This window comes from Castanea sativa, chromosome 4 (genome assembly GCF_040712315.1).
Source record: "Castanea sativa cultivar Marrone di Chiusa Pesio chromosome 4, ASM4071231v1".
In the NCBI taxonomy this organism is placed as follows: Eukaryota; Viridiplantae; Streptophyta; class Magnoliopsida; order Fagales; family Fagaceae; genus Castanea; species Castanea sativa.
This window is the reverse complement of record NC_134016.1, coordinates 42489778-42517092: the sequence shown is the minus strand read 5'-3', so window position 1 is coordinate 42517092 and position 27315 is coordinate 42489778. Positions and strand designations below refer to the sequence as shown.

Below are 27315 nucleotides of genomic sequence, written 5' to 3'. Positions count from 1 at the left end.
ATTCTATTCCTTTCCATTCCCTTATGATTATTCTATTCCATTCCATTCTCTTCCCTTATGAACTCCCAAACGGAGCCTTAGTTTAATAAAAGTAATAAAACTAGCCCAAAAAGTATAATTGTGGAAAATTCTTTTTAACAAATAAATTCAAGCAATCAAAATCAAGCAAATCCATCTGAAAATTACAATTTCAAACACAATTACACAAACCCACTATGAAGACATACGCTTTTATCAAACCATTTGATTAACAAAATTGCATACAAAAGTAAAGCCAATAAAAAACACCACTAAAGGAAAACCTAAGAAAAACCGAGAGAGAATGGTCTGATATGGAGGCTGGGTCGGAGATTGAAAACATTGGTACCCATGGTCATGCCCTTGCAAGCTTTCTGCAAAATAACTTGGGTCTGCATTTGAGAGAAGGGTAGAGGGTAGAGGTTCTATGCTTGACGGTGGATTAAAAGGGAAAAACAAATGAAGACAATTTCATCGGCAACGGTTCCGCTGCGTGACGGCGGTAGGCTAGTGGAGACAATCCTATGTCCTATCTCACTTCACAGAGTTTCTTCTCGCAGAGGAAAAATGGGCAGAGGCAAAATTGAAGTGAAGTTGAGAATATATAAAGAGACAGTTAAAGAGAACTTACCCACTGAAATGGTGTGTTTTTTTTTTTAATAGGGATTAAAATTTTGGTGAAGGTGTGTGATGGCGAGGCTAAAAATATAAAATATTTGATTTGGGCTATTTGTTGGTTGTTTTTCAAAAAATAAAAAAGGCTTATTTGTTGATTTGTCACGATTTTAAAGAAGTGTTTTTTCTCTTTTTTTAATTTCTGTAACTACTGTTTAAGAGTAAAACTTTTCACATAAACCACTAAACGAAAAGGCACAATATTTCGGTACTTTAAAATGTAAATGTGGCATGTATTTGTGTAGCCACATGGTGCTAGTTAACAAAAAATCAAACGTAATAAAAAAGGCTTATTTGTTGATTTGTCATGATTTTAAAGAAATGTTTTTCTTTTTTTAATTTATGTAACTACTGTTTAAGAGTAATACTTTCCACATAAACCACTAAACAAAAAGGCACAATATTTCGGTGTTTTAAAATGTAAATGTGGCATTAATTTGTGTAGTCACATGGCGCAATGAGACGCGATCAACAAAAAGTCAAATATTTTGACTGTTAGTTATTACTAGTCGTTAACCCATGCAATTCACGGGAATAGTTACTGGATGAGTTTCAAGAAGAAAAAAAACATTATTGTTTTATTTATTAATTTTTTGTGAGAAGGAATATGAAACATAATGCTGCGTTTCTAGTTTAGTTTGTGTTATATACTAGGTTGTAATATATATACCAAAATATGCCTTTTGAAATGTCATAACCATTCAAATTAGATATACAAAAAATGCCTATTAAACAAAAATGTGCTTATTGAATGAAAATGTGCATGTTGAATGAAAATGTGCATGTTGAACGAAAATGTGTCTATTAACCGTAAATGTGCCTATTGAATGCAAATGTGCATATTGACTGAAAATTTGCATATTGAATGAAAAGGTGCATGTTGAAGGATCATAATTTTTTGGATATAAATAGTAGTTTATATTCATTTGGTAACTTCTTCTCAACTTCTTCGCTTTCATCTTTCATCTTTAACTTCGTCTCTTTCATCTTTCTTAAAAAAGCAAGAAACCTATGAGTATTTTCCAAAATTGCTATCTGTAAGTCGGTTTTTTGGGGGTTAAATAGTGGAAAGGTCAAAGAATCAAGTCACACCCATGATAGAAACTATAATATTAAGCGATTTCTTCATTTAGTAACTTCTTCTCCTTCATCTTTTTTAGAACACAAGAAACTTGTGGATCTTCTAAAAAATTGCTATTTGTAAATACCAATAATGACAAGGTATTGGGCAGGTACTTACTGTGTAAATGCTCAAAGAGTGTCCCATTTGGAGCATATTCAAAAACCATGATTCTGGTGAAAGGCTCCTCGTCCTCCCAATATCCAAGAACGTTGACAAAATTCTTGTGGTTAACTTTCGATAATGTGTCGATCAGAAACCATAACAACAGAAACAATTAAGGACACTCGGACTGCATAAAACCCACACATGGTTCAATGCAATTTGTTTGTCAAATACCTTCTTCCTGTACTGTGTTTCTAAACTCTTTGACCAATTCTTGGCGGATATTGCTTTTCTAAAAAAGTTAATTAAAAAAAGGTGTCCAGAAATTTTTTTTTAAAAAAATCCCTTATTAGGTCTAAACACCCTCCCAGCAGAATCAAAGAAGCAAACCTACCCCCAAAATCCCACCCTAACCCGACTGTGAGTATTAGTATTTTTCAAGAAATCAATACCATATTTGCTTCATGGTTTTCGTGGGCTAATACGTATCATATTCAAAGTTTGAGTTCTCTTGACCGATAAAGTTTAATTGCTACAAATAATTTTGCTCTTTGTTGAAACTCATGTCTTTATGCAGTGATCTTTTTTAGGATCTGCCATCTGATTGCACCATTCATGTTTTCTTTACAATGACAGTTTTTTGTTTTAATATATACATCTTATATGAAATGATGTGTAGATACTGAAACTTAACAGGCAAAATGAAAAGGCACAATTGTTCTTTTTTTAAAACGTATACATGGCATAAATTTATGTAGTCACGTGGTACAATGAGGAGTGGTCAATAAAAAGTCAAATATTTCGACTATTAGTTATTACTAGTGTTTAACCCACGTAATGCACAGAATCATTTTACATATTAATGATCTTTGCATCCAACATAAACTTAGTTCTCATACTACCACTACATTCATTCAAACCTATTTAAGCATATAGTATCCAATATCCCCTAAAATTTTTAAACATTAGTCTCTTCAAATCCCTTCATATATGTACTTCCATTCTCTGAGTGACCACTTGGAGGAACATATGAAATGAGCAACCAACACGTTTATTACTTTCATTGCGTTCAAATGTGTTCGAATGAAGGGAATTATCTAGAATACTTCTCTATTTTGCATGCAAAATGCAATATCTTCAAAACCATCCAATATCTTCAAAGCAATTATCTGAAAAGACTAATTATTCCCCTCCCCCTTACTTAATTTTAAAAACATTCAAACTAGGTGGAAGATAACCATTCCCCTCTACTCTCCTTCCCTCTACTCCCCTCTACTCTCCTCTCTCTCAAAACTTCCAAACATAGCATAAAGCTTGACTTACTTTGAGCATCCTATCAAGCTTTTGTAGTGCAAGAAGATTGACATAAAAATCTAAACTTGGTGTACTTGTCATCAACTAACAGACATCATAACTTACATAGTAATAGGGCGAAACAAATAATAACAATTTATTATAGTGGAAATCATTTAGAAAATAGTGCAAATATATCCAATTGAATTGGTATGCCATCATTGTCTAAACATTTGGGGACTAAATCTTCAAAGTCAAGTCAGTACATTAAGGAGGCTATTCATTAAGGGTTTGTTGTAATGGGACATTTGTCCTTGATCTCTGGGGGGCCTATTTCTAATAAGCCACCTGAAAATTAAGCTAATCTAAAATATCACTATAAGAAGCAGTTATAGCACCAAATTTGTCAGGAGTTTGGTGAAACCTAATACAAAAAATGAACACAATAATTTCATAATGGTAAGAGAAACGATGTAAAACAAAGGGGAAAAAGAAGAAGTGAGGGCGAGAAAAAGGCTATAAAACTAAAACAGTGCAAGAAGAAGAAACAAAGAAGGGTGCAAGACTGAAAGTGGTGGCGATAACATCTTCTTGACTTTTTCCTTTTTTAGTGGTAAGTTTTTTTGGTTTTTTCTTTACCGGCCCAAATCAGTTTTACCGCCCAAAACACCCAATTTTCTCCAGTAAGGCCAGTACAGTCCGGTATAGGCCAAAATTTGAAGCGGAATGAAAAGTGTTTCTGTACCAGTTCACCGACCGTAGGATAAATACCAGCCAATACAGTACAATATTGACTTCTTTGCAATTTATACTTTTATAATCACTAAACTTATATACGAGAATTAACTATAATAAAATTGTCTCTCCCCAAGACATACACTTATATTTTTTCCTTCCACACAATGTAAACCATGTGGAAAATTAAGAAAACTAAAGGTCTGTTTGGAATTCATTTATTTTGCTAAAATAGATAACTTTTTACTGAAAGTACTGTGGATAAATATAAAAGTTAGCTGAAATAGTACAGTAAGACCCATAAATAGTACTAAAAAGTGCAGTGCGGCCCATGAATAGTAACAAAAATAAGCTGAATAGTAAAATCAGTTAGCAAAAATAATTTTTGTCAAACACACACTAAGAGTTTGTTTAGGATTCGTTTATTTTGCTGAAACTGAAAACTTTTTGCTGAAACTATTGTAGATAAAGGTAAAAGTTAGTTGAAATAGTACAGTGATACCCATGAATAGTACCAAAAAGTGCAATGGGCACATGAATAGTAGCAAAAATAAGCTGAATAGTAAAATAAATTGGCAAAAATAATTTTTGTTAAACACACTAAATGTGTAAAAGATCTTAGTCAATCAAAAATATTATATTGTAATTCATACTTACCTATAAATACATACAACAATAGTGATGATAAAATAGTCTTACTTACTTGAATGAAGTGATCATCTTAACTTCATGGCAAGTATTATAAATATATCACTTGTTACCACAAAAAAATAAGTTGCTACTTTTGCGTAATGGTATAATGTGTGTATGTTTGGCTCCAAATTAAAAAGCCAACTTATTTTATTATTCAGCTTATTTTTGCACTATTCATAAATTCCATTGCACTTTTAGTACTATTCATGGATCCCACTGTACTATCTCAGCAGTGGCGGCTTGATGCATTTGGGGGCCTAAGGCGAAAATTGATTATCTTGTTTTATATATAAAATTACTATTAATCAACATGAACCACGTAGAATTTTAAAAAAAAAAAAGTTTATGAACACAAAAAAATTTGACAAAACTTTTTATATTTGTTGATGTGGCAGATTGATAGTAGTGAATAAAAGAGTAATGTCAATGGTGAATCTAGTTGAAAACTAGTAAAAGTTTGCTAACATGACTATTGTGAAAAATGTTGTGAATTTTTTTGTGAATTGTTTTTTTTCTTTTCTTTTTTTCTTTTAGAAGTGTTATATTCAGAATATTTTTTATGACAAATCTTAGGTGTTAAATTGTTTCTTGTTTTCTAGTTGAACCTACCACTAAAATTATTTTTTTGCTGTCAATAACAACCTTTAACAATCTGCTATTAAGAGTTTTTGTCAAAATGTTGCAGACATAACATTTCTTTCTCTTTTTTATTTGTTTTTCATTTTATAAGAAAATATTATTTCATTTTATTGGTTAATATTTTGGCTTAATTAATACTATTGGTTAAAATTTAGGGGTCTTGTTTTTCACTTGGGGCCTTAGGCGGCTGCTTCAATAGCTTATACCATTGAGTTAGCCTTGTATCTCAGTTAACTTTTACCTTTATTTACCGTACTTTCAGTAAAAAAATTTCAATTTCAGCAAAATAAGCAAATCACAAAGACCTTATGTGTGCGTTTGGCTCCAAGCTAATTTATTTTACTATTCAGCTCATTTTTGTTTCTATTCATGGGCCCCTACACTTTTGGTTACTATTTATGGGTCTCACTGAACTATTTCAGTTAAATTTAAATTTTATTTATAGTATTTTCAATAAAAAAAATTTCAATTTTAGCAATATAAACAGATTCTAAACAAACCCTATATTGACATGCCAAATAACAAACACCAATGTAGGAAGAATTTCTTAAGACACGTCCTTTGATTGTTTTGATTTGGCAAGCAATTAATGCGCATATGGGACTCAAACCAATGACATCACCCACCAGGCCACCACTCCCATCAAGAGTCCAACTCCCAATCATTCACAGGTCTTGAAAAATTCTATTGCCAATATTTAAAGCAGCCCTCATACACCTCCTGTGTACACGAGTTGAGATGTATCTCTCTTTCTCTTTCTTTTTCTTTTTTTCTTTTTTTCTTTTTCTTTTTAATATTTTTCTTTTTCTTTCTCTTTTTAATACAGTGGGATTTTAAGAAAGCAAACCAATTATACTTATAACTCATCAAAAAAAAAAAAAAAAAAGCAAACCAATCATAAATCTCAAATCATTAGCTACAAACTCATTTCCAAAATGATGATGGCCTAACAGTTGTTTCCTGACTATAATTTTTTTATTTGAGAGAATAAACGGCAGAATTTTATTCAAAAAAAGTAATAAGTTTATAAAAAAGTAATAAGTTTATGCAAAAGCAAGGCAGTATCATAGATCAACCATGCTAAAACTGTACTAGCTACAGTGCTTTCTCTTCACCTATCAAAAAACAGCAACTATATGCAAACTTACATCAATGAATGCCAAAGAAAAAACAAGACTATCTTACAATTACTCAAGACAAGTTTCCATAATTAGCTTCCAAATGTTCTGAAGCATGGGCTGCAGCAAACATGACTAGAAAAGGAGGATCAGGACGTGGAGTACCGTAGTAAGCCTTATTCCGCTTATTCCAAATCATCCAGCTAGTTGTGAAAAATATTGCAATCTCTGGGTCATTTTTGCTTTGCATTATTTGATCAGCCACATCCACAAACGAAAGATTTGTGCAATGAGACATGATCTCCCTCAAGCATTTGGACTTCCAAACCTTGTCAGAATAAGTACAGCTTAGCAAGATATGGTCTATTGACTCCACCCCATCATCATAACATTCACATCCAACATCAAACAAAATTTTTCTTCTAGTTAGATTTGCTTTAGTAGGCAGTATATCTCTACAAGCTCTCCAAATGAAAGTTTTAATTTTATTACATACCTTGACCGCCCAAATCGCTTTCCAAATTTTATTGCTCTGTGAGTGATTGGATGATTGGCCATGAGAAGATCTCAGTTGTTGAGTTTGGATCATCTTATATGCACTTTTTACCAAATATTCACTGATGTTTGTGTATGCCCAAATTTGGATGTCTTGCACCGCTCTATTGCTCAATGGGATGGATTTAATAACTTCAGCTTCATGTGGGAGGAATACATGATCAATCATGGATACTCACCATGATCTTGTAGTTGGGTCAATGAGATTATCCACTGTGGTCATTGTTGACATTGTGGAGCACGGGGTTACCACCTTGAATGATAGTGGGGTTGGAAGCCATCGGTCTTACCAAATTTGAATTTTATTTCCGATTCCTACCCGCCATCTCAATCCACTGTCCAAGACAGATCTGGCTGCCACTATACTTTTCCATGCAAAACTCCCTGAATTTGGTGATGGAGCATCTAAGAAAGATATATTGGGAAAGTACTTTGATTTGTAAACTTGATAGAACAATGAGTGTGTGTTTTTCAAAAGCCTCCATCCTTGTTTGGCTAACGTGGCTAAGTTGAAGGAATGGAGATCCTAAAACCCAATTCCTCCCATCGACTTGGGCATACAAAGTTTAAACCAACTCAATTAGTGTACTTTCCTTTCTTGTATCTTTTGACCCCACCAAAATCTGCTCATCATCCCTTCAAGATCTTTAAGCAAACCTTTCGGTAGCAAAAAACATCCCATGACATATGTGGGGATAGCTTACACCCTTAATCAAAGAAAATTTCAACATTGAAATTTGAAAACTCTAGTATGCAAGCAATCATGAGCCCCAAAGGATGCTTAACAACTACCACAACAATTAAAATGTCATAGTATATACACAACAATGAAAATGTCATAGTATATACACAAAGCATCTAGGCATAATTAGACCTACTCATAGCCTAAGACAACTGATCAACCAAATTCCAAGTTTCCAACACCAAAAAGACATTGTCATATCATATGCAACAATACTGGAAGTCTAGAACTATCAAGTGCATAAGTTTCATAACAACATGGCATGATGAGAAAACAGTTAAATATTCCAGAAGATACCGAATAATCCAGCTTCTCTTATATGTAGGTAGAAATGATCATACTTGACTATTTAACAGAGCAAGCTCAAAATCAAAGAACAGTATGTATTCCTTTTGAAAGATACTGTAGAGTCCACAATCACCTCTTTATCGTTCTTGCTTTTCATTTATTAATCAATCACTCCTTTCACCAATGGATTAAGACCCTCTTGACGGACTTTGATTCCTGGCATAGACAAAGACTAACATGTGTTAGCAATCGAGTCCGCTAAATGAACTTTTTTTATTTTTGACAAATATGTTCAATAATAAAGGCATCCTAATAATTTGGACTAGCTTAGAGAGAGATAATCAATTAGTAGTATCCATCTAGAATAATGCTAATACCATGAAGAAATTCTTAACTTTTTAACAATTTGCCCACTTGGCAAGTTATAAGTTGTGAAATAAAAGTGGTAGGTCCATAACTTCACCACTCACAATATCGCTACGTAAGCAAGTTGTGAGGTTTTTTTTTTTTTTTTTTATAGGAAACAAGTTGTGAGTTTTGCTGTGGTATTGCATCCATTATTCAATTTATTTTTTGCTCTCTCACAAATAAAAAATAAAAAATTATATTAATGTATCCAACTCACCTTAAAAATATCCAATATTTACGTATTCTCTTAATGACAAATTTAACTAGCCATTAAGGATAAAATTGCATGGTAAATTTAGTGGCGGAGAATGAAACATAATGGAAACATGATTCATCTCATTTTAATTAACCAACATTATTTAATAAGAGCATTCAAATTAGTCAATGTATAATAGAAAAAATATAATTTACACAATTTAGATTAAAAATGACCCATATCAATCCGTTTATAATTGTGTATATTTACGAGTTTGCTACAATAACCGTATAAATTTACACTGACAATATTTATTATGGCTTTAGTTGTTTATTCTTTCTTTATGTATCTCAAGGATAAAAGAAGAGAGTGGAGGTTAGTTGTTGTATGTGAAGAAAGAGAAACAATTTTAAAAATAAATAAAAAATGATATTTTAATTAGATACAATGTAAAATAGATAATTTGACATGAGATGTTAAATGTGAGTATGTAAAATAGAAAAAATAAGTTTTTATACTAAAATAAACAAAAAATATTTGCATAAATTGATGCGAATTTTCTAACTCCTCTTTCTCCAATTATTTTTTTTAACCAAAAGAAAAAATCATTTACTAAGAGATGTTAGTAAAAAGCTATGCAATTAAAGAACCTTTAATTGTGCATCAACAGTTCTTAATCACAAATACTCTTTAGTTTAAATAATCTCACCTAAAAATGAAGATATAAAGGGAGTAAGTGAAATTGTGAGGCTTGCAGACATGCTTGAAACTCAAACCAAGTGTTTCAAAAGAGCACAAGTATTAAAGTGAAGATTTCCTAGCAAGCTAAATTCACTACACGAACAAAAGCTTCAATCAAGCTTCAATCCAAAAAGAAATGTTCAGCCAAATTTACATAAGAGAGCCATAAGTTTCAATTTCCAAAGAAACTTGGTCACTGAGCCAAATGAACAAGGTCAAATACAGAGTCAGCCATTCATACATGATGGCTATTTAGTAGAAGGTTATGGAATTTCTTATTTAGTAGTATTTGTTTTCTGGGGAGTCAAATCAAGAAACACATTCCACACCCCCCCCCCCCCTCCTCTTCTCTTTCTTTTCTTTTTCAATAAAGCAAAAAAACCAATATTATGACTGAAGATTAAAACGAAATAATACACATGAAGTTGTCATAAATTATACAATCATAAGCATTGATGCTGGAAAGCTTTCTCGGGGTTCTTCCCATCAATTTCTGAGTGGTGAGGGAAATCATATGGCATTTCTGCTGCCGAAAGCCATGCTTCGTTAAACACTCTTACAACTTCTTGGTGTACCACTGCATTGCCCTCTGATGTCAGATGCAACCCATCACTGTAAAGGGGGGAAAAGAATTCAAAAATATTCTCCATTGTTACTTACAAACTCTTCAACAGTTTTCTCAAAAGGGTTTCTATTTTTAAATTATAGTACATCACCCCTGTCTAATTTGGATGTCCCTAAATATAACACATCCACACAAAAGGTACATGAATCAGAGGTTTACCAAACCCCCACCCCCTTTTTTATTTTTCTTTCTTCTTATGAACCCAATCAGATTATTGTCCCCGTCTCTAAAAGAGTCATAAATCAATAGGAATACTTCTTCCCAAGGAAAATCTGGTAGGACCCAGTTTTTCCATTGGAGGTGAAATTCTAGAAGTAGAAAGTCAAATGAATATCATTTATGCCAAACAGATCAGGAACTTGTTGAAGGATTCAATTATAACAAACCTTAAGAGTTTCCTCTGCCACCCCTCTGTTTCCTGCATTTTTGACCAAAGATCAACAGAGCGAAGACCCAATTCCTTAGCCAGTTCAATGCACTGCTCTGCATAAAGTCTTGTCACTTCATTTGTCCTTTCTGGTAGTTTCACTGCTTTCTCTCCATATACAGATCTGCATAATCCATTTACAAGCTTTTACCTCCACAGTGAAGTGATGAACAAACAATAATTTCAAAAGAAAAAATTATATTATGCATTCAAACATTCTCTGAGGCAGCTAGAGTATTCAAGTTTCAAGCATTTCCATGTGTTAAGACCAGACTACCTCCAGACATTTTGATTTACTCAGGAGATTTTCTTTTTCTAGGATTTCGAATTGCATTGATTTAGAAGAGGTGAAGATGTCAAATATTGAGTAGTACTACTACCACAGTAAGAAGGAAGAAAAGAGAGGTTTTGGTTTGTGTGTGTGTGTGTGTGTGTGTGGTGGTTGGGGCGGGGGGGGGGGGGTTACATTGACAGAGGTGTTGACATTGGAATTTGGAAATGATGAGGGCAGTGGTGATGAAGGTTAAATTGTTAATATTGATGTCAATGGTGGTGGCTACATCATGTTCGTGCAGGGGAATGCAATAATGAAGGCACTAATTGTGGCATCAGGTGGTTGTTTTGTCATGGTAAAATTGTTAGGGTGTTCAAAGGGGTAGTGCAAGGGTGGAACTACAGATGCAGGAAAGGGTAGGTGGAGATAGGCTAAAGAGAGAACATTGAACTAATGATGTGATGATTATGGAGGTTGTGATTGTGATGGTTGTGACAATTCCAATGGTGGAGTCAGTAATGGCAGCTCTGATACCAGCAGTAAGTGGCACTGCGTGTGAGTAGAGCTGATAGAGATGTGAAGAGCAAGAAATTACAATGGCATTGCTAGACGTAGAAAGGTAGCAACAACTTGACAATATGTGTGCCAGTATGTGTTGAAGATGCCAGCCAGATTAGCTGAAAAGTCCCTTAGAAGAGTTGTACCCAGGACCTAAGATCAATCCCACCTACACAGGGATTAAATCTGTCTCCCCTTGTGTAGCCCATAGAACCAATTCCAATAAACCAGGGAAAAAAAGTCTATTTAATTTGATATGAGAAGGAGCATACTGTGCATATTCTTTTCGGCCAGCCTCATCAACTGGTGGTGGAGTAATAAGCACAACTAGCATGGTAGGGCAGCATTCCTGCAACCAAATCCCAAAACAAAATGAGAACCAGATTTAATAATTAGCCACTTATTCTGTAGTTGCCTCTTACTAGGAAATGAATGGAGCATGAGATCCGCTAATGAACACCAAGGTGAAATAAAAAGTGACCTATATGCAATGTAGTGCTTTGATTTTGCCAATAGTTTTAGGCCAAATCTATGCTTTAAGATAAGGTCAATGTTAAGCAGAGACAGAACAGTCAAGAAAATTTTACTCCAAAAAAGATAACGAAGTTACTAAAATTTAACATCTTTGAAAGGATTTGGTGTCTAATAAACACCACTTACTGCATCCACGGACTTATGTAATAGACAATAAATTAGGTGGATGCAGAAGGCCTACTTCCTAAAGTCACACAAAGAGCTCAGACAACAAACTGACATAGGACAGCATATTGATGGCAAAGTTTGGAGAGAACTTGTGGCTTTTGAAGTTCTAAACAGATTGGAAGGGAATCTAGGGTTTAGGACTAATGTTTGCAAAGATTGAAACTTGGTGGGTTTAAAGTAGCTGAAAGTAGGAAAGGAACCCAAAATGTTTATAAAGTGGAAACCAAGATACTAAACAGGTTGTTAGAGGAACAACAATTGAACCTTCAAATGAAAAACAATTTTTCTGAGATTCTCCTTGTACTCTTCAAGAGGAACATATTGTCGTTCACTGGTTCTCCCCAGAATAGCTGCATCATTAGCCCCAAAGAAAACTGTTGCAGCAGCAGCAGGTTTTGTAGAGTCCTGCAGAGGATCAATATTAATAACTTACTTGAGCTGAACAGCATCATAATCACTTTTTATTAAGCAAGCAGAGATTCAACAAAAGACACCAAGTGCCCCCAAGTACACAAGAAGGTTACAACAATGAACCTCTTGTGACTAAAACAAACAAAAAAAGATAGACTAAGAAGAACCAATAACCCATCCATTCAAAGTGGTCAGAATCTTGCTAATAGATCACTCCATCCATTCAAATGTTCAGCTATTATATTACATTCATAAGCACCAATGTATCCAAGTCATTTGACTATTGTTATTAGTGAACCTCCCACACTTCAGTAGCAATCCAAGCCACTCGAGAAGGAAAAACAATGCACCAAAAAATAGATGATCTAGGTCTAGGGATTCTTCAGTTTCTTCTCTCTTCATATCATTTGCATATAATACACCAATTCACTGGGAAGACTTTTCTCTAAACCAAGTTATCAATGGTCAGAATTTCCTAATAAGTTGGAAGTCCATGCCAAAAAGCCACTTTAGGAGGAGATGCACAAAGCGCCCTTTAAGCCAACCGCTCTCTCTCTCTCTCTCTCAGCCATTACCACCATTGATTCTTAAACTCACTCAATTTGATCTACACGTACTACAATCAACATCTCTCTCTCTCTCTCTTAGCTGTAAGCCTATAACCACCATTGGTCCATTGCTACTTAAACTTAACAAAATTTTGATCTTTATGTACTATAATCAACGGGAGAATATAAATAAACAAAAACCCATCTCCAGATCAACAAGTATGAATGAAAAAAATTAACATATGCCAATATATCTAAAAACCCATTTGAAGCTTCAATGCAGTAATTACAACCTTAATGCACAAAGCACAATCTGAAGCTAGAGAATCAACAATGACCCAAAAAACGAGAGGAACAAAAAGAAAAAAACTTACTAGAGGGAAAAGATGATGCAGCAAGAACAAAGCCCATCTGGTATTGTATCCACCATAACCACGATTTACTACATCAGCCTATAACACATTACAAACAGACAAGAATAAGATTATAGTTAAAAACTCAATCTTTTGCCACAAAAAACAGAACAATCAATGTAGGATCTACTTTGCGAGTGTATGTGTCAGCAAGAGCAGCACCCCATCCACCTGATCTAAACGACTGTTCTGTTAACGAATCTCCGAATAGCACGATCCGAGGCCTCATCTCTCTCTCTCTCTCTCTCTCTCTCTCTCTCTATCTATGTATGTATTTAAAGCCAAACACAGAGTATAGTTTGGTGGACCCAGAGTCTACTAGGTACACACTTTTGTACCGGAAGGCGGCAAGTTGTGAGCCTTGGATAAAAAATAGTGAATAGATTTAAAATGAATTAAATATTAAAAGTTTAGATTTGTTTATTTAATTTTATTTACTATATTTGTCGACCATATAAGATTGCGGAACACCCTTTCCAAATAACGTTACTGTGCTAATGATTTCGTTAGTTGGCCGGTTTTGAAAGAATGTGGGAAACTAACATCTCGAGTTTTAGAAACTCGAGATTTAATTAAAACTCGAGTTTTTAAAACTCGAGTTGTTGTGTTTGTTCTTCCATTATGTGGACAAAGTTTCCACCTGGAGGAATTTAGCCACGTAGAAATCGAGTTTATAAGACTCGAAATCTGCATTAAAAATCGAGCTTTTAAAACTCGAGTTATTGGGTTTGTCACTTCCATTACGTGGACAAATTTTCCAGTGGAGGAATTTAGCCACATAGAAATCGAGTTTATAAGACTCGAAATCTGCACAATATTCCCCCACTTTACCTTTCAAACGCCTAACTGAAACACTCACGCTCTCTCAACTCTCAGTCTCTCAAACGCTCTCTCAATCTGTCAAACACTTTCAAACACCGAAACCAGTCACCCTCACCCTCTAACGCTCTCCTCTTTCAGAACCCTCTCTCTCTCGCTTCTCAGCTGCTGCTACACCGACTGCCGGTCCGCCATAACACCGCCGGTAAGCCTCTCTCTCTTCTCTAATTCCACGGGTGCTTATACCTTTTGGTCCTGTTACTCTGTTTTGATTGTAAATAAGAGAGAGGAGGGCTATGAAGAGTTGGGTTTGTTGTTTATGATATAGCCTTTCACAAAAATGGGTTTGGTGTCATTTGTTTGAACATGGCTTTTTCTGAAATGGGTTCTTCTAGATTAATTCACAGAGGCATGAATTTAGGAATTTAATTTTGTTTTGTTTTGTTTATATGATGTTATTGATATAGCAAGACCATTTTTTTTTTTTTTTTTTGGTTTTAGAAATGGGTTCTTTTAGATTTCATTAATAGATGCGACAATTTCTGATTCTTCATGCCAATACATATGAGTTAGTTGTTAACAAAGTTGAGTTCTTAGGAAAATTTGTTGAATATGGTTGTGATCTTTTAAAGCAAATTGATTGGTGCATTAGCTCATTATAATCTAACTTGGTAATATCTAGCTATGTTAGTGGTGGCACGATGAGGGCGATAGTTTTGGTCTATTTCTTGTTGTTATATAACTAGTATGAATGCTTTCGTTTTTGCATAATGGTTTTCTAATCGTTTGGGACCATTTGATGAATTTGTTTTAGCTTATAACTTGATGTCTCTCTGAATGCGTCTAATTATTGTTTTGCTGAATTTTGATTCAGCTTGATATCAGCTCTTTTACTCTTAAATTATTAGAATGTCTTAACTCTTAGGCTTCTCTACTAGGGGATCTTTTTCTAAACTTCCAACTGAGTCTTTGTAATTAGTACTGTTTATAGAGTCTTGGTAGTTTGCTGGATTTTTCATTCTTCTGATATGCTTCCATCTATTTAACTCAGCTGCACAACTTATTAATATTTTACCAAGCAGCTGAGTTATTTGGTATTGTTTTAATATAATTTTTTGGATTGGAAGTAGCTATTAAAGTCCTCGAGTCTGAGTGTGTAAATTCAAATATGTAGAGAGAGTTTAGGCAGGATGTCTTTTTAATGAGGTGTGTTGAACCGTGTTATTTTCCAAAATTTTGACTTGAGATATATGTTCTTCATATCTTGTTTGTTGAGGTTATGTAACTAGGCTTAATATAATTGTTTGTGGGCTTTAGAGTTATTTATGAAGACTTAATTCTGTGGAATATTGTTGCACTCTTTGCAGTATGGAGCCTGGGATCGATGAGGAGCCAGAGATTGTGCACCCTGGTCCAGAAGATCCTTCATTGTTGATGCGACAACGAAATCATCGATCAGAGGACATTTGGAATGGCGAGGTGAAATATCTAGTTTTAACAACTGCTTTAATTTTTACGTTGTCTTTGACTTTTAGCAAGTTCTTTGAAAGTTGTATATCTAATTCTAACGACCGCTATAATTTTTATCCATTTTACAGGACTCGGGCTCACTTACATGCCGTGGTCGCGCTAAGGAGATGGCAAAGATAACGATGCAAGATAATCGGGTGATTGATATTATCAAGTTGGTGGGGTTAGAAGGATTGTTTAGGGTCCCTTCCAGAGAGATAGATCATTGCCTAATATCGGCCCTAGTTGAGCGATGGCAGCCGGAGACTCATACGTTCCATCTTCCACATGGTGAGATGTCAATCACCCTAGAATATGTGGAGGTCATTTTTGGACTTCCTATAGACGGTGAGGTCTTGGTTGGGCCGACTACTGTGGTGGATGGGAATTGGAGGCAACTGTGCGTGGAGTTGCTTGGTTTTGGCGTTCCGGAGAATGACAACAAAACTTTGGTGGGACAAAGAATTCTCATTAGTCGCCTTGTTGAGCGCATTGCAGCGCCACTGCCTCATGATGCAACAGAGGAGCAAGTACATCAGTATGCCCGGTGCTATATTTTAGCGCTACTAGGGGATAAGATTTTCATGGACAAGTCGGGAGATAGGGTGCATCTGATGTTCTTGGAGTTCTTGCGGAACCTTCATGATCCGCCAAAGTATAGTTGGGGTAGTGGTTGTCTGGCATGGTTGTATAGGGAGTTATGCCGGGCAAGTGATAAAGAGGCATCGCAGATTGGTGGGGCGTTGCAATTGGTCCAGTATTGGGCATGGGCAAGGTTGCCATTCTTGTGCCCGAGGATAGAGCCTCCACCTGGATGCGATTATGGCCCATGGCCAAAAGCTCCACTTGCATTTAAGTAAGTATTTTCCTGATATTTAGTGTGTTATGCAATGTACTATTCTTAGTAACTAAGTGGTAATATCTTATGTTATTGGATCGTAACTGTAGGTGGGTGCAGGTGCCAAGCCCGAAGAGTAGGCCATCTGGCACGGCGTTGATCCATTATCGTGAGCAATTAGTTAGAATGCAGCCGGACTAGGTAATAATATACAAAATTTCTGTGAAAGTTATGTTAATTTTCCTTAAGAATATGTTGAAATCATTGCTTTAACATATCTTCTATTTTAATTTTTGTTTTTCCCTTTATCTATGTATTCTCCTTTGTTTCACATTTTAAGATGTTATGATAATTGTTTTTTGTTTCTATTGTAGATTATATGGCAGCCATATGAGGCAGACTTCGGCCACCTTCCTGACTTCTGCGTTGCAGGGAGGGATACGTGGACGGCAAGGGTGCCACTTGTGTGTTTTTGCATAGTAGAGACACACCACCTAGATCGTGTCCTTCGACAGTTTGGGTTGGCGCAAGAGCGGCCCGACCATGTTGTGTACGATGATAGACTACATAGAATAGACTTGCGTGGGAAGGTGGAAAAGAATTGGAGGGAGGAGCATGGACCGTATATCCTTACATGGGATACGAGACAACAACGACTTTGCCATGCACCTCCTCAGAGTGGTGAGATGCCTCGCAATCATGATTATTACCGCTGGTACCGTTCGGTCACTCGAAAGTATGTCGACCGCAACAGCACTAAATTAGATATAATGGTAATGTGTTCTAATTAGATTTTATTGCCTACTTTGTTTTTTCTTTAGTACATGTAAGAACATAGAATCAATTGATTTCTTTTTTCAGCAAATCTGGTTTGATCTGACTGAGCTCCAATTAAAAAGACTTTCTATTACATATAGTATTCTAATAACACTTTTTGTTCTTAGTTGAGTATTTGAGTAGATCAAATCTGATTGTACTGGTTCTTTCTCCGTTTTAGATTGAAAGCCATTTAGCATTGTTGGAGATGCTTCCTGTAGGCAGCCGAGCACACAACCATGTCTGACGTGTCCTAAATAATGTGGCTGGGCTTGGTGGTGGTCTTGCAGCAAATGGGCAGGCAAACAATGGGCATGAGACTGAATCAACAGCTACTGCAATCCCAAGCACAAACGCAGCACCCCGAAGTACATCGACCCGTGGTCAAGGTGCTACTGCAAGCCCAAGCACACGTGCAGCTAGGGGCCGTGGTCGGCCTGCTACAACAAGCCCAAGCACAAGTGCAGCTAGGGGCCGTGGTCGGCGTGCAACAACCCCTCGAGTTGTAACTAGTCCCGAGGTAACTGCACCCATCCCACACGTATCTCCTCCACCTGAGGTTCCTCCACCCATCCCAGATGCATCTCCTCAGCCCGAGGTCCCTTCACCCACCCCACCTTCGCAGCCCAGTTTTGATCTTGGTTTTGATTTTCATATGACCCCTCCTACGCACCCTGAGACACCCTCATACCCACGCACCAGCTCCAATGCACCCACTTTGCCCATGCCAATGATCCCCACTCCTAGCTATGCAGAGCATCATTACCCACCTACCTCATCCTCATCCTCATCCGACCCTTTAGGACCTCCGGTTGGGATTGACATTGATGTACCGGAGGAGCATCCCCCTCAGCAGCCCTCACCCCCACGAGGTAGACCACAACGTACTAGAAGAGCACCCACTTGTGGGACTGGTGGACACAAAATAGGACACAAAGGCAGCTCTATGGTATGATAACATTACCAACAATGTAATGATATATCTTGTGGTTCACTTTATTCTTATCATTACACCGAATATTGATTGTATGCATCTAATGTCTTTGCAGCACGATGATGAGCCTAAGGATGATGCCCCACAGCCTCCTCCCCCCGCGCCCAAACATTACATAAGGGTTAAAAAACGCAAAATTGGTGAATCTTGAAAAAGAAGCAATACCTGAAATGTGGTAAATAATTTTATTAGAAATTATTGGAATTTTAAGGTGGGCAATATTTTGCAATAACATTATGCATGTACTTGTGTTATATTGAGAACTTGTTACTAAACTAGGTGGAATTACCGAATTAGTTGATAGGAGGTTCATAATGAACCTTATTCATATGTCATTAAACCATTCAGTTGAGTTGAGCTAGCATGACATTAAACCATTCAGTTTCTCTGGTGAGCCCTATGTTTAAATTGTTGTTTAAATATGCCTACAGACCTTGGTTACATCCTGACATTTGTGGCTTTGATTAAACATTATAGATGTAAGCACATAATTGTGATATTTGGTTTACTACAATATACTATTATGTTTTATTTTCTTTATGCCCTGATTGATTTACCAAAGGCATCTTAGCTTAAGCTAGGATTGGATTAGGTTCCTCTTGCTTCTTTGGATGCTGTAAATCCCTTGGTTTGAAATGAAAATCTGGCTTCTCAATTCAGGGTTATGCTTCTATAAAGGAGTTTTTTTGTTATTTATGATGACTATCAAAATCTAGGGAATGATTGTTTTGCTATTCTTGCAGCCAAAAATATCGAGAATGTGGTTATTATAGGTTCAGGTCCTGCAGGATACACAGCAGCAATATATTCAGCTCGGGCTAATTTGAAGCCTCTAGTGTTTGAGGGATATCAAGTGGGTGGTGTTCCTGGGGGACAGTTGATGACTACCACTGAAGTCGAGAATTTTCCTGGGTTTCCAGATGGAATAACTGGTCCAGATTTGATGGACAGGTATAGTAAACATATATGATATCAATTTCTCTTTGGACTGTTGTCATGTTTTGTTATTAATTTTTGGCATAGGAAGATGCAATTTCAAATAGAATCTTGACATTTGGTATTGTTTAGGATGAGACGGCAAGCAGAGCGTTGGGGAGCAGAGTTGTTCCAAGAAGATGTGGAATCTATTGATGTAAAAAGCCGTCCTTTTACTGTGCAAAGTAGTGAACGTAAGGTGATATATTATCTTTTCAGCAGGTTGTTTTATATATCTGTTGAATTAATTGCATACTTCATTACTGAACTTCCAAATTGTTTAATAAAGAACAACTTGATTTGAACTGTTTCTTTGAATCTGCTCATCAGAGATGACCTTTTATGAATGTGATTCTAGTAAGTTCTTTGTAAACCATGCTGAGTGATTCGTGCATCAACTGAGCACTTATATTGTCTTGGTCATAATTGTCATTAAATCGGTGGGGCATGAGTAGAACATGATTTGTCAATGTGGTATATTCTAGAAAAGGATATACATTTGGAACATGACGGAGTAATATTCACTTCTAAGACAATTATATACAATATATTTCTTTATGAATATATAGTCTCCTTGAACATTTATGGGTTCTTTTGCCAATGGCCTTTGGGTTATTTAGCACCTCCACCACTTATAGCCATGGTGAGGTGCTGGTCGAGGTTGGGGGTTTGGGTCCCCGTGGCTGCATGAGTAAAATTACTAAGCCAAAAAGAAAAAAGAAAAAAAAATCTATGGGCACTTCCTTCTCCTTCTCCTTTGGGTGTCATAATAATATCCCATTTGATGGAAGGATAACATTAATCATGAATTGGAAGTTTTGGGGGGGGGGGGGGGGGACTTTAGGAACCAAATTGCTAGAGAATCAAAGTTAGAGGTATAATAAGTAATGAAGCCTACTTTTTATTTAAAAAATCAGGCATGACTGTTGGGATACAAAATAGATATTATCACATGTAGGGGAGAGAGAGAGAAGCAAGAAGAGCAAAATTTCTTGTTCCCTATATTGCATGCATTTTATATTATATATATATATATATATATATATATATATATATATATATATATATATATATATAATTTGACAATCTGTCATAGCCATTGTTAAAAATGGCTACACATCCCCTTCCATTTATGTCCTTATTAATTAGTCTATATGTTATGTCGTGTATAGGCTGTCAATCCTCATTCCTTCGTTATTTAAAGAAATCTGGTTGGTTCATTTTTTGTAAAGGTTCATTTTTTTGCTCATGTTTATATCTCAGGTTAAGTGCCACAGTGTCATTTTTGCCACAGGAGCTACTGCTAAAAGGCTCGGGTTACCCCGTGAAGATGAATTTTGGAGTAGGGGAATTAGTGCTTGTGCGATTTGCGATGGAACATCACCATTGTTTAAGGGCCAAGTTCTTGCTGTTGTTGGTGGAGGAGACACAGCTACTGAGGAAGCAATATACCTAACTAAATATGCTCGTCATGTTCATTTACTTGTACGTAGAGACCAACTAAAGGCTTCCAAAGCAATGCAAGATAGGTGAGTTCTGGTGGCCCTTCCTTCAATGTTGTTGTTTTGAAGTTATCATTTACTTGTACAGTTACTGAAGTTCTTGTTTGTGCTACTCAGTCTCATTGTCAGTTTGTGTCTCATACCATATATAAAATGTAGTGAAACTTCTCATTATCTGAAAGATTGTCTTTGTCCTATTACTAGCTTCTTAGTTATTTATCTATTAATTTATAGTTTCTTTTGATGTATCAGATCTGTATCTATCTTTGTTCCTTTATCCGTTTTTTTTCCCTGCCACATGCTCCTTAGTAATTTCATGGGACCTTCCAGTTGAGTCTATCTGTCTTAATCTTTGTTCCTTCATCCTTTATCCATTTTTTTTAATACATAACTCTGTCTTAATTATTATTTTTCCTTTTGTGAGCAAATAGATTGATGGTGAAGTCATAGGTTCAATCTAGTATAGATGCATGAGTTGGCCTATCAGGGGCGGGGGGAAGAATAGGGCACACAAATTCCCCACATCCTCACCTAGCACAGATTGAGACTCATAGATGCCACTAAGGATATTGATGGAAGCATTTGGTCCAGGGACAAAGATGAGAAGCATAGGCTGCTTGATCTGGATGGTACATGGGCTTGGAACTGTTGAAAAAATGATTAAAAAAATCCTATCGGCTTGAGCTTTTGGGACAGGAGTCAGTTTATCATGGATTGGAAAACTGTTGTTAACATGACTCTGGGGACCAAGCTTCATGAAGCAGAGGTCAATAGTTTGAATTTCCTCTTCCCCCTCCTCTTGGGACCAGAACTTACATATCAAAAAGACTAAAAAAAAGAAGTTATTTAACACTCCTCTGCATGTCTGCCACTCTGCCCCAATTACATTCGCCTCATGCTTTGGTTTAATCAATAAGTACCTCAAGTTTAAATTTTTTTTAATCCCACCCTATGACATCTTAGGTCTTATAAGAAGAGAATATAATATTAGGACCTTGATATAGTATTTCACAAGTGTTCCAACAAGTACATGGTACTTGTTTGCTAAAAGGTTTTAGAGAGGATACCTAAAATAAAGTGCTTATGCCATATTTGGTACATGGAAACAGTTTCTTCTGTAGTGGTTACTGATATTGTAGGACTTTGTGACCTAGGCTTGGGGATCCAATGAATACAATTATACAACACCTAGACACTCACACAAATTTAATATGCATGCTTTAGCGGTGTTATGGGCCACACTCCCGTCAATTTAGTTATTCCTGTTTTGTCCAGCAATGTGAAACTTAAATGCCTGTTTGCTAGTTACCAAATTATGATTTTATAATTATATTATCTAAGAGCAAGCATCTTCAAGAGGAGACTTTAATGGGATCACATCTGCTTGGAACTTGGATTTAAAATAAAGAAATAAAAATTAATTTCTTTGAGCACTTATTAGGTAGTTTATATGTTTTGAACATATCCAGTGGCTTTTGATTCTTTTGAGGTGATACATCTTTATCTATCTATCTGTTTTTTTTTTTTTTTTGATAAGATTTTATCTATCTATCCCTAAAGTTTTAGGATAGTACATTTGCTTGAATCATCAATTTCTTTCCTGTTCTTGCCTAATTCACATACTAACTTATGAAAGTCTACATTTGAGTTTGGAAATAACATTTTTCTTAATTTAAAAAAAAAAAACTTTCTGGTCCTATTTACTGGTTAGTATTATGGTCATCACTCTACTTTTTCTTTGGTCTTTTGCTTGTACAAACCACAGAATCATATGTTTATTACTTATTTTGTAAATAGTTCTACTCTTCTATTCATTTGTTTATATTTATTTTTGCACTTCTTTTGTCAATTTACTCAATGATGTTTCTTGTTCGCCCTCTTTAAATATGATGCCTGGTTCTCTTTGAATATCACTTGCAGGTGTTTCGCGTGTATTATGATAGCTGCCAACGATATGTGCTTATATTTATTTTTGCACTTTGTTCCTTTACTCAATGACGTTTTAAGACCAATATTTGTTGTGTTTTTGGTTGGCATTCATTTAAACATGATGCCTATTTGTTTCTTTGGATACCACTTGCAGGTGCTTCGTGTGTATTATGATAAGCGCCAACAACGACTTAATAGATTTCAGAGTAAAGGGGATGAGTCCCAACTGGTAAGAAGGAAACGCAATTCATCTTCTTGGAGAGGGGAAATATCTCCAGTAGCGAGGTCAACAAAGCGCGCCAGAGTTGACACAGAAACTAGACAGTTGGACAAGCAAAGATTTGATGGATTGCCTGATACTGTTAACCAATGTATGGGAGAAAAAGATCTTTTGGTCACTTATCCAGGAGAGCATAACATTCATTTGCAAACAATTCAGGAGGATGAGCATCTCAAAAGTGAGGAGGAGCCAGGACATGATTTAGTGGCAGTCCTCAGGCTTTGATGTTAGCTCTCTCTTTCTAGCTTTTGGACCTTAGCCTTAGGTCCATGGTGTTGCATTCTTGAAGTCACATTTTTATGCTCCTCTTTGAAATTTGTCTTTTGTTAACTTCAGTTTTGTTTTTGTAATCTTCAATCAATTTGCTTTTTGTTTTTTTTTGGGAGATTAGGATGAACAATTACATGGGATTAATGAGATATGAAATATGCAGGACACCTGACTTGTCAGCAATGCATCATGACACATCCAGTGATCTTAAAGTGGTGGATACTAAATTGAAGAATATTTTAGAGGTATATATAACTCTTCATTGTTGTATGGAGTTTCAATTAGTTGTCAAACCTTGAGCTGTTACAAGTTTTTGTATTCTGATTTATTTACTTATATTTATATTTCAGATATCTAATACCTCCCTCGAAATGAGAAAAGTGGTCGTTCAGCTCGACATGTAGGTTAGCAGGCACAGCAGTTTCCAGGAAAGCCGGTGCTTCTACGTTGTCTCAACTGATGGTCGTAAAGAAGACTTTTCCTACCGCAAATGCTGGTATATTTCTCTTGAAACAATTCACATCTAGGATTAGGAAGATTTATTAGCAACTCAATCTTAGCAGCATAATTCTCTCTACAACTGAAATCGTTTTTGATGCTAGCAAAGGCATTAGCTAACCTGGCGAGCAATCACTCCATGGATTCCAACTTCGATTCCCCCTATTCATTAGAGGCCAGGTCCAAGGTAATGTCATTTTTCAGATATAACCACCTTATACAAATACATCTCTGCAAAGAGAAAGTCAAGTATATGTTTATGATGATAATAACTCTTGTGCAGGGTTTTGACGTTCCTATTTGGAGGAAAATTCTTGGCATGAAGCTTACAGGCACGACATTACTGTAGTTTCTACTTTCTACAACCATTAAAATTAATATTAAAAAGAAAAACAAATCATTTTTCCCTTGAGGCCATGGCTTATCGGAGTCTTCTGTTGGGCAGGTGGAAAGCTTGATGATATCACCGTGATTGTTGGCCTAGCTGTTAGCTCGTGAAAATTTGGCTCTTAGAGTAGGTCAAAGAATTATGGTCTAGACACGAGGTAGCTCTCAAATATTTTAAATGGTTCTTGTTCTTGGGAGTAGATATGTTTTTAGTTTACTTCCAGCTCATCCACAACAAAATCAAAATTGAAGCGTGCTCCCATCTCAGTTGCTCATTTTTCATACAAGAGCGGTTCTTATTTACCCTGTAGTTAGCTGATTTGGTAGTTTGTAACCTATACAGTGGGTTTTGGGAAATCACAGGCTATTTATTCTTGTTGTTTTTGAAGCAAAATAGATGGAAGTGTTGCATTCTCATCAAAACTTGTCCAAGGTAATTTCTACTTTCTTCTTCCTTATTTTCATTTATTTGTTGTCTTTCCCGTTTGATTAGTCTGCTGCTTATCTTAGTGAGATCAATTGTGATGTATGATTGATAAAACAGGCTGGTATGCACATATATGCAAGAGCATCAGCTAAAGGGAAGCGTGTTCAGGTAAGCATCATTTCTACTTTGGCAGAGGGCATTCCATTCCTCTTATGAGTAAAGTGGTTTCTTTTATATGCATGCAACAGCTAAAGTTGAATTGAACTCGCTATTTTTTTTAACTATTATCTTCAGTCCAATATGGGGGCAAAAAATAATGCAATTGTCATGCCTGATGCAAATGAGGATGCTACTTTCAATGCTCTAGTTGCTTCTGGTTTTGGTGCTGCTGGACAAAGATGCATGGCACTCAGCACAGCTGTTTTTGTTGGAGGCTTAAAGTCATGGTAAAATGCTTTGTTTCCTGGTGCATTCTATTTCTTCATATTTATGCCTTTAATATTAGTCTATCTTTTATACTCCTATCCTGGAAATCAGAGGTTCCAAGTCATGTTTGTTATACTGAAGGTAGTGAATATAGAAGTTTCCTAAATCGAGTTTTGACCTTCAGTAAGTGCATGTACCTGTAAGAAATTGAAACGCTTCATCTACTCTCATCTTCTTAACTTATCCAACCATTTCTCTACTTTTATCTTTAAACCATCCTTGATCTTTAACTTATCCTTAAATAATTCATTTTAACCTTTTCAGTGAGAATAAACTAGTGGAACGCGCCAAAGCTCTTAAAGTAAATGCTGGAACAGAACCTAATGCAGATCTAGGTCCAGTAATTAGCAAACAGGTACGTACACAATTTCTGTACTATTTTTTTCATTTCAGACTTGGATGAAGATCATATTAGGTACCTGAGCTTCTTGTTGGATTTATTTGTTTTTATTTTAGAGATCTCAGTTACTTAAAAGGAAATTGGGACAAAGGTGGTAGAAAGATTTTGTTAGGCTATGATTTGACTAAGGTCCCATTAGATTTTGATAAACTTGAATAAGACATCAAAGTGAAGGACCATTAAATTAGTTAAATGCAGGACAATGCCCTGTTTAGTATGTCACTTATTAAATTAAAAAAATGCTAGTATGTGGCAGACAAATGGATTATATGAACATTTATGTATCAATTTCTCTCGTGTATGTGAACATGATTTTTGTTGGGTGGTGAGGAAAGTTCTTTTTTGACACTAAACTTCATAAAGTTTTTGGTTTTTTGCTTGATTTGCAGTCTTCCATCACTCACGATCCTAGGGATCGGGTCTTTTTCCTTGTTCAATTTGTGATGTATTTGACAGTGGGCAGTTAGAGGGGCTGAGCCTCATGAAGTTGGGGAGTTTGAAAATGTGGTTTTTTGCCCCCTCAACATGGAGTGTGTGCTGTCATTTATCATTTATCTTTCTGCCCATGATTTTTCTCCATTTACAACACAATCTGAGAAAGATCTCAAGGTGGATGCTGCAAAGGCATGCAAATTTATCTGTGGATATTTTATCAATCATGCAATTTCAACAATAATGTAGAACTAGAAAATTGCATTTAAGCTGTAATAATGTTTAAGTTTGTCTTGAATTTGGCAGGGAATGAGTGAGGATGTGAGCATTAACAAGTTCTTTGATGAGGCCATGATGGTTGAGCTGGCTCAGCAATCAGCTGATCTTCATCATGCAATGATGTGATAAGAGTCAGCTACAGAAGGAGGCGGTTCTAGCATCTTTAATATTGCTATTCTTACAGAGATATTGAGTTACCATTGACTGTTGCATCTATGACTATGATCTAACAATCTTGGTTGCAAACAAGCTGTGTGCTTTTGTGTTGTTGTTTTCTGCTTGATTTTTCTTTTTCTTTTAGCAGAGTGACTGCAATTTGCGAGTATCATCTTATCTAAAGGAAGAATTGCTTAGAATATATACTAACGACAAAAGTTGTAGAGAGCGACTTTGGTTTGGAAAAGTCTTGCTTGTACAATGCCAATTTTATGACAATACAATTGTTGCTTTGATATTAGAGGCCTTGAGCCATATTTTGGTCTCTGTGACCCTTGTAAAAATCCCTTTGTAAAACCAACTTCAAGGCACTACCTGCTGGGTCCTCTCCATCAAGTGAATCTATTCATCCATCCCATTCAAAGCCGGAGGTTGCAAATGCTACAATGCAAACTAAGGAGGCTTTAGACTCTGCATTGCAAACTATTGAAACTCCGGATGTTGCATCATTAACTAATCATCCTGGTAATCAACTTCCAAAAGACATAGCAAGGTTTCTTCTTCGAATGGATGGGTGAAGAAAGCGCAAGACTAGGTGGGATGTTAGGCTTGAAGATATGTAATGTAGCTGCCTCTTTTGTACTCCATCGACTAGGTTTTTGTAGAACCAGAAAACCACTTCTGTGCACTTCCTAATCTTGAATTGTAGTTTATACTAGATAACAATAGAATTCTATTTTACTAAATGGCACATTAAGAAATGAGTTTTTTTTTTTTTTGGTTCACTTTATTTTTGATAGTGTTTTCTTCCCACCAATGCCAAATGAACGAAGTTGTATGACTTTAGTCACATAATCTAAGCAATAAAGGCCCTTCATAAACCACATGCTCACCTCCCTAAATGAAGTGTTGGGAAGGTGTTCAAACTCAATGTAGCTAGCTACGAAGTCAAAAAAATGAGAAAAAAGCAAAGCAAGCCAAGTACACATTTAATGTGAAGTTTGAAAAAGTTGTAAACAGTTTTAAAAGGGGAA

General features: G+C 35.9%; 3 protein-coding genes and 1 long non-coding RNA gene across 5 annotated transcripts; 2 read left to right on the top strand and 2 right to left on the bottom strand.

Moving 5' to 3' along the window:
* Window positions 1-6469: 6469 nt before the first annotated feature.
* Window positions 6470-7120, bottom strand: LOC142632940 (uncharacterized). Its single transcript, XM_075807251.1, has one exon. It carries the CDS (start codon window positions 7118-7120, stop codon window positions 6470-6472), a length of 651 nt encoding a protein of 216 aa, XP_075663366.1.
* Window positions 7121-9455: 2335 nt separating this feature from the next.
* Window positions 9456-13648, bottom strand: LOC142631980 (GDSL esterase/lipase At5g62930). Its single transcript, XM_075806388.1, has 6 exons — window positions 13415-13648; window positions 13246-13323; window positions 12177-12317; window positions 11483-11559; window positions 10338-10502; window positions 9456-9938 (listed from the first exon to the last, which is right to left on the bottom strand). Exons 1-6 carry the CDS (start codon window positions 13511-13513, stop codon window positions 9770-9772), a joined length of 729 nt encoding a protein of 242 aa, XP_075662503.1. The 5' UTR covers window positions 13514-13648; the 3' UTR covers window positions 9456-9769.
* Window positions 13649-23313: 9665 nt separating this feature from the next.
* On the top strand, window positions 23314-24170 carry LOC142632050 (uncharacterized). The gene is made up of 4 exons (XR_012843719.1): window positions 23314-23461; window positions 23567-23712; window positions 23819-23901; window positions 23998-24170. It is a non-coding gene; the product is annotated as an uncharacterized LOC142632050 (long non-coding RNA).
* A 188-nt stretch (window positions 24171-24358) lies between these two features.
* Window positions 24359-27027, top strand: LOC142633169 (methylmalonate-semialdehyde dehydrogenase [acylating], mitochondrial-like). Of its 2 annotated transcripts, none has more exons than XM_075807446.1 (5): window positions 24359-24534; window positions 24646-24696; window positions 24874-24974; window positions 25279-25369; window positions 26153-27027. In XM_075807446.1, exons 1-5 carry the CDS (start codon window positions 24499-24501, stop codon window positions 26249-26251), a joined length of 378 nt encoding a protein of 125 aa, XP_075663561.1. In that variant the 5' UTR covers window positions 24359-24498; the 3' UTR covers window positions 26252-27027. The 2 variants fall into 2 exon arrangements, with proteins under 2 accessions (XP_075663561.1, XP_075663559.1); XM_075807444.1 differs by having other exon boundaries at window positions 24823-24974.
* Window positions 27028-27315: the final 288 nt, after the last annotated feature.

Excerpts from the sequence above, each read along its gene's own strand:
- LOC142631980 (XM_075806388.1), bottom strand. The coding sequence starts at position 13,513 with ATGAGGCCTCGGATCGTGCTATTCGGAGATTCGTTAACAGAACAGTCG. Across the intron at positions 13,324-13,414 it reads CTGACACATACACTCGCAAA|GCTGATGTAGTAAATCGTGG; the intron begins GTAGATCCTACA and ends AATGTGTTATAG. Across the intron at positions 10,503-11,482 it reads GGCCGAAAAGAATATGCACA|ATCTGTATATGGAGAGAAAG; the intron begins GTATGCTCCTTC and ends TGGATTATGCAG.
- LOC142632940 (XM_075807251.1), bottom strand. The coding sequence starts at position 7,120 with ATGATTGATCATGTATTCCTCCCACATGAAGCTGAAGTTATTAAATCC.
- LOC142633169 (XM_075807444.1), top strand. The coding sequence starts at position 24,499 with ATGGAAGTGTTGCATTCTCATCAAAACTTGTCCAAG. Across the intron at positions 24,975-25,278 it reads GTTGGAGGCTTAAAGTCATG|TGAGAATAAACTAGTGGAAC; the intron begins GTAAAATGCTTT and ends TAACCTTTTCAG. Across the intron at positions 25,370-26,152 it reads GTCCAGTAATTAGCAAACAG|GGAATGAGTGAGGATGTGAG; the intron begins GTACGTACACAA and ends TGAATTTGGCAG.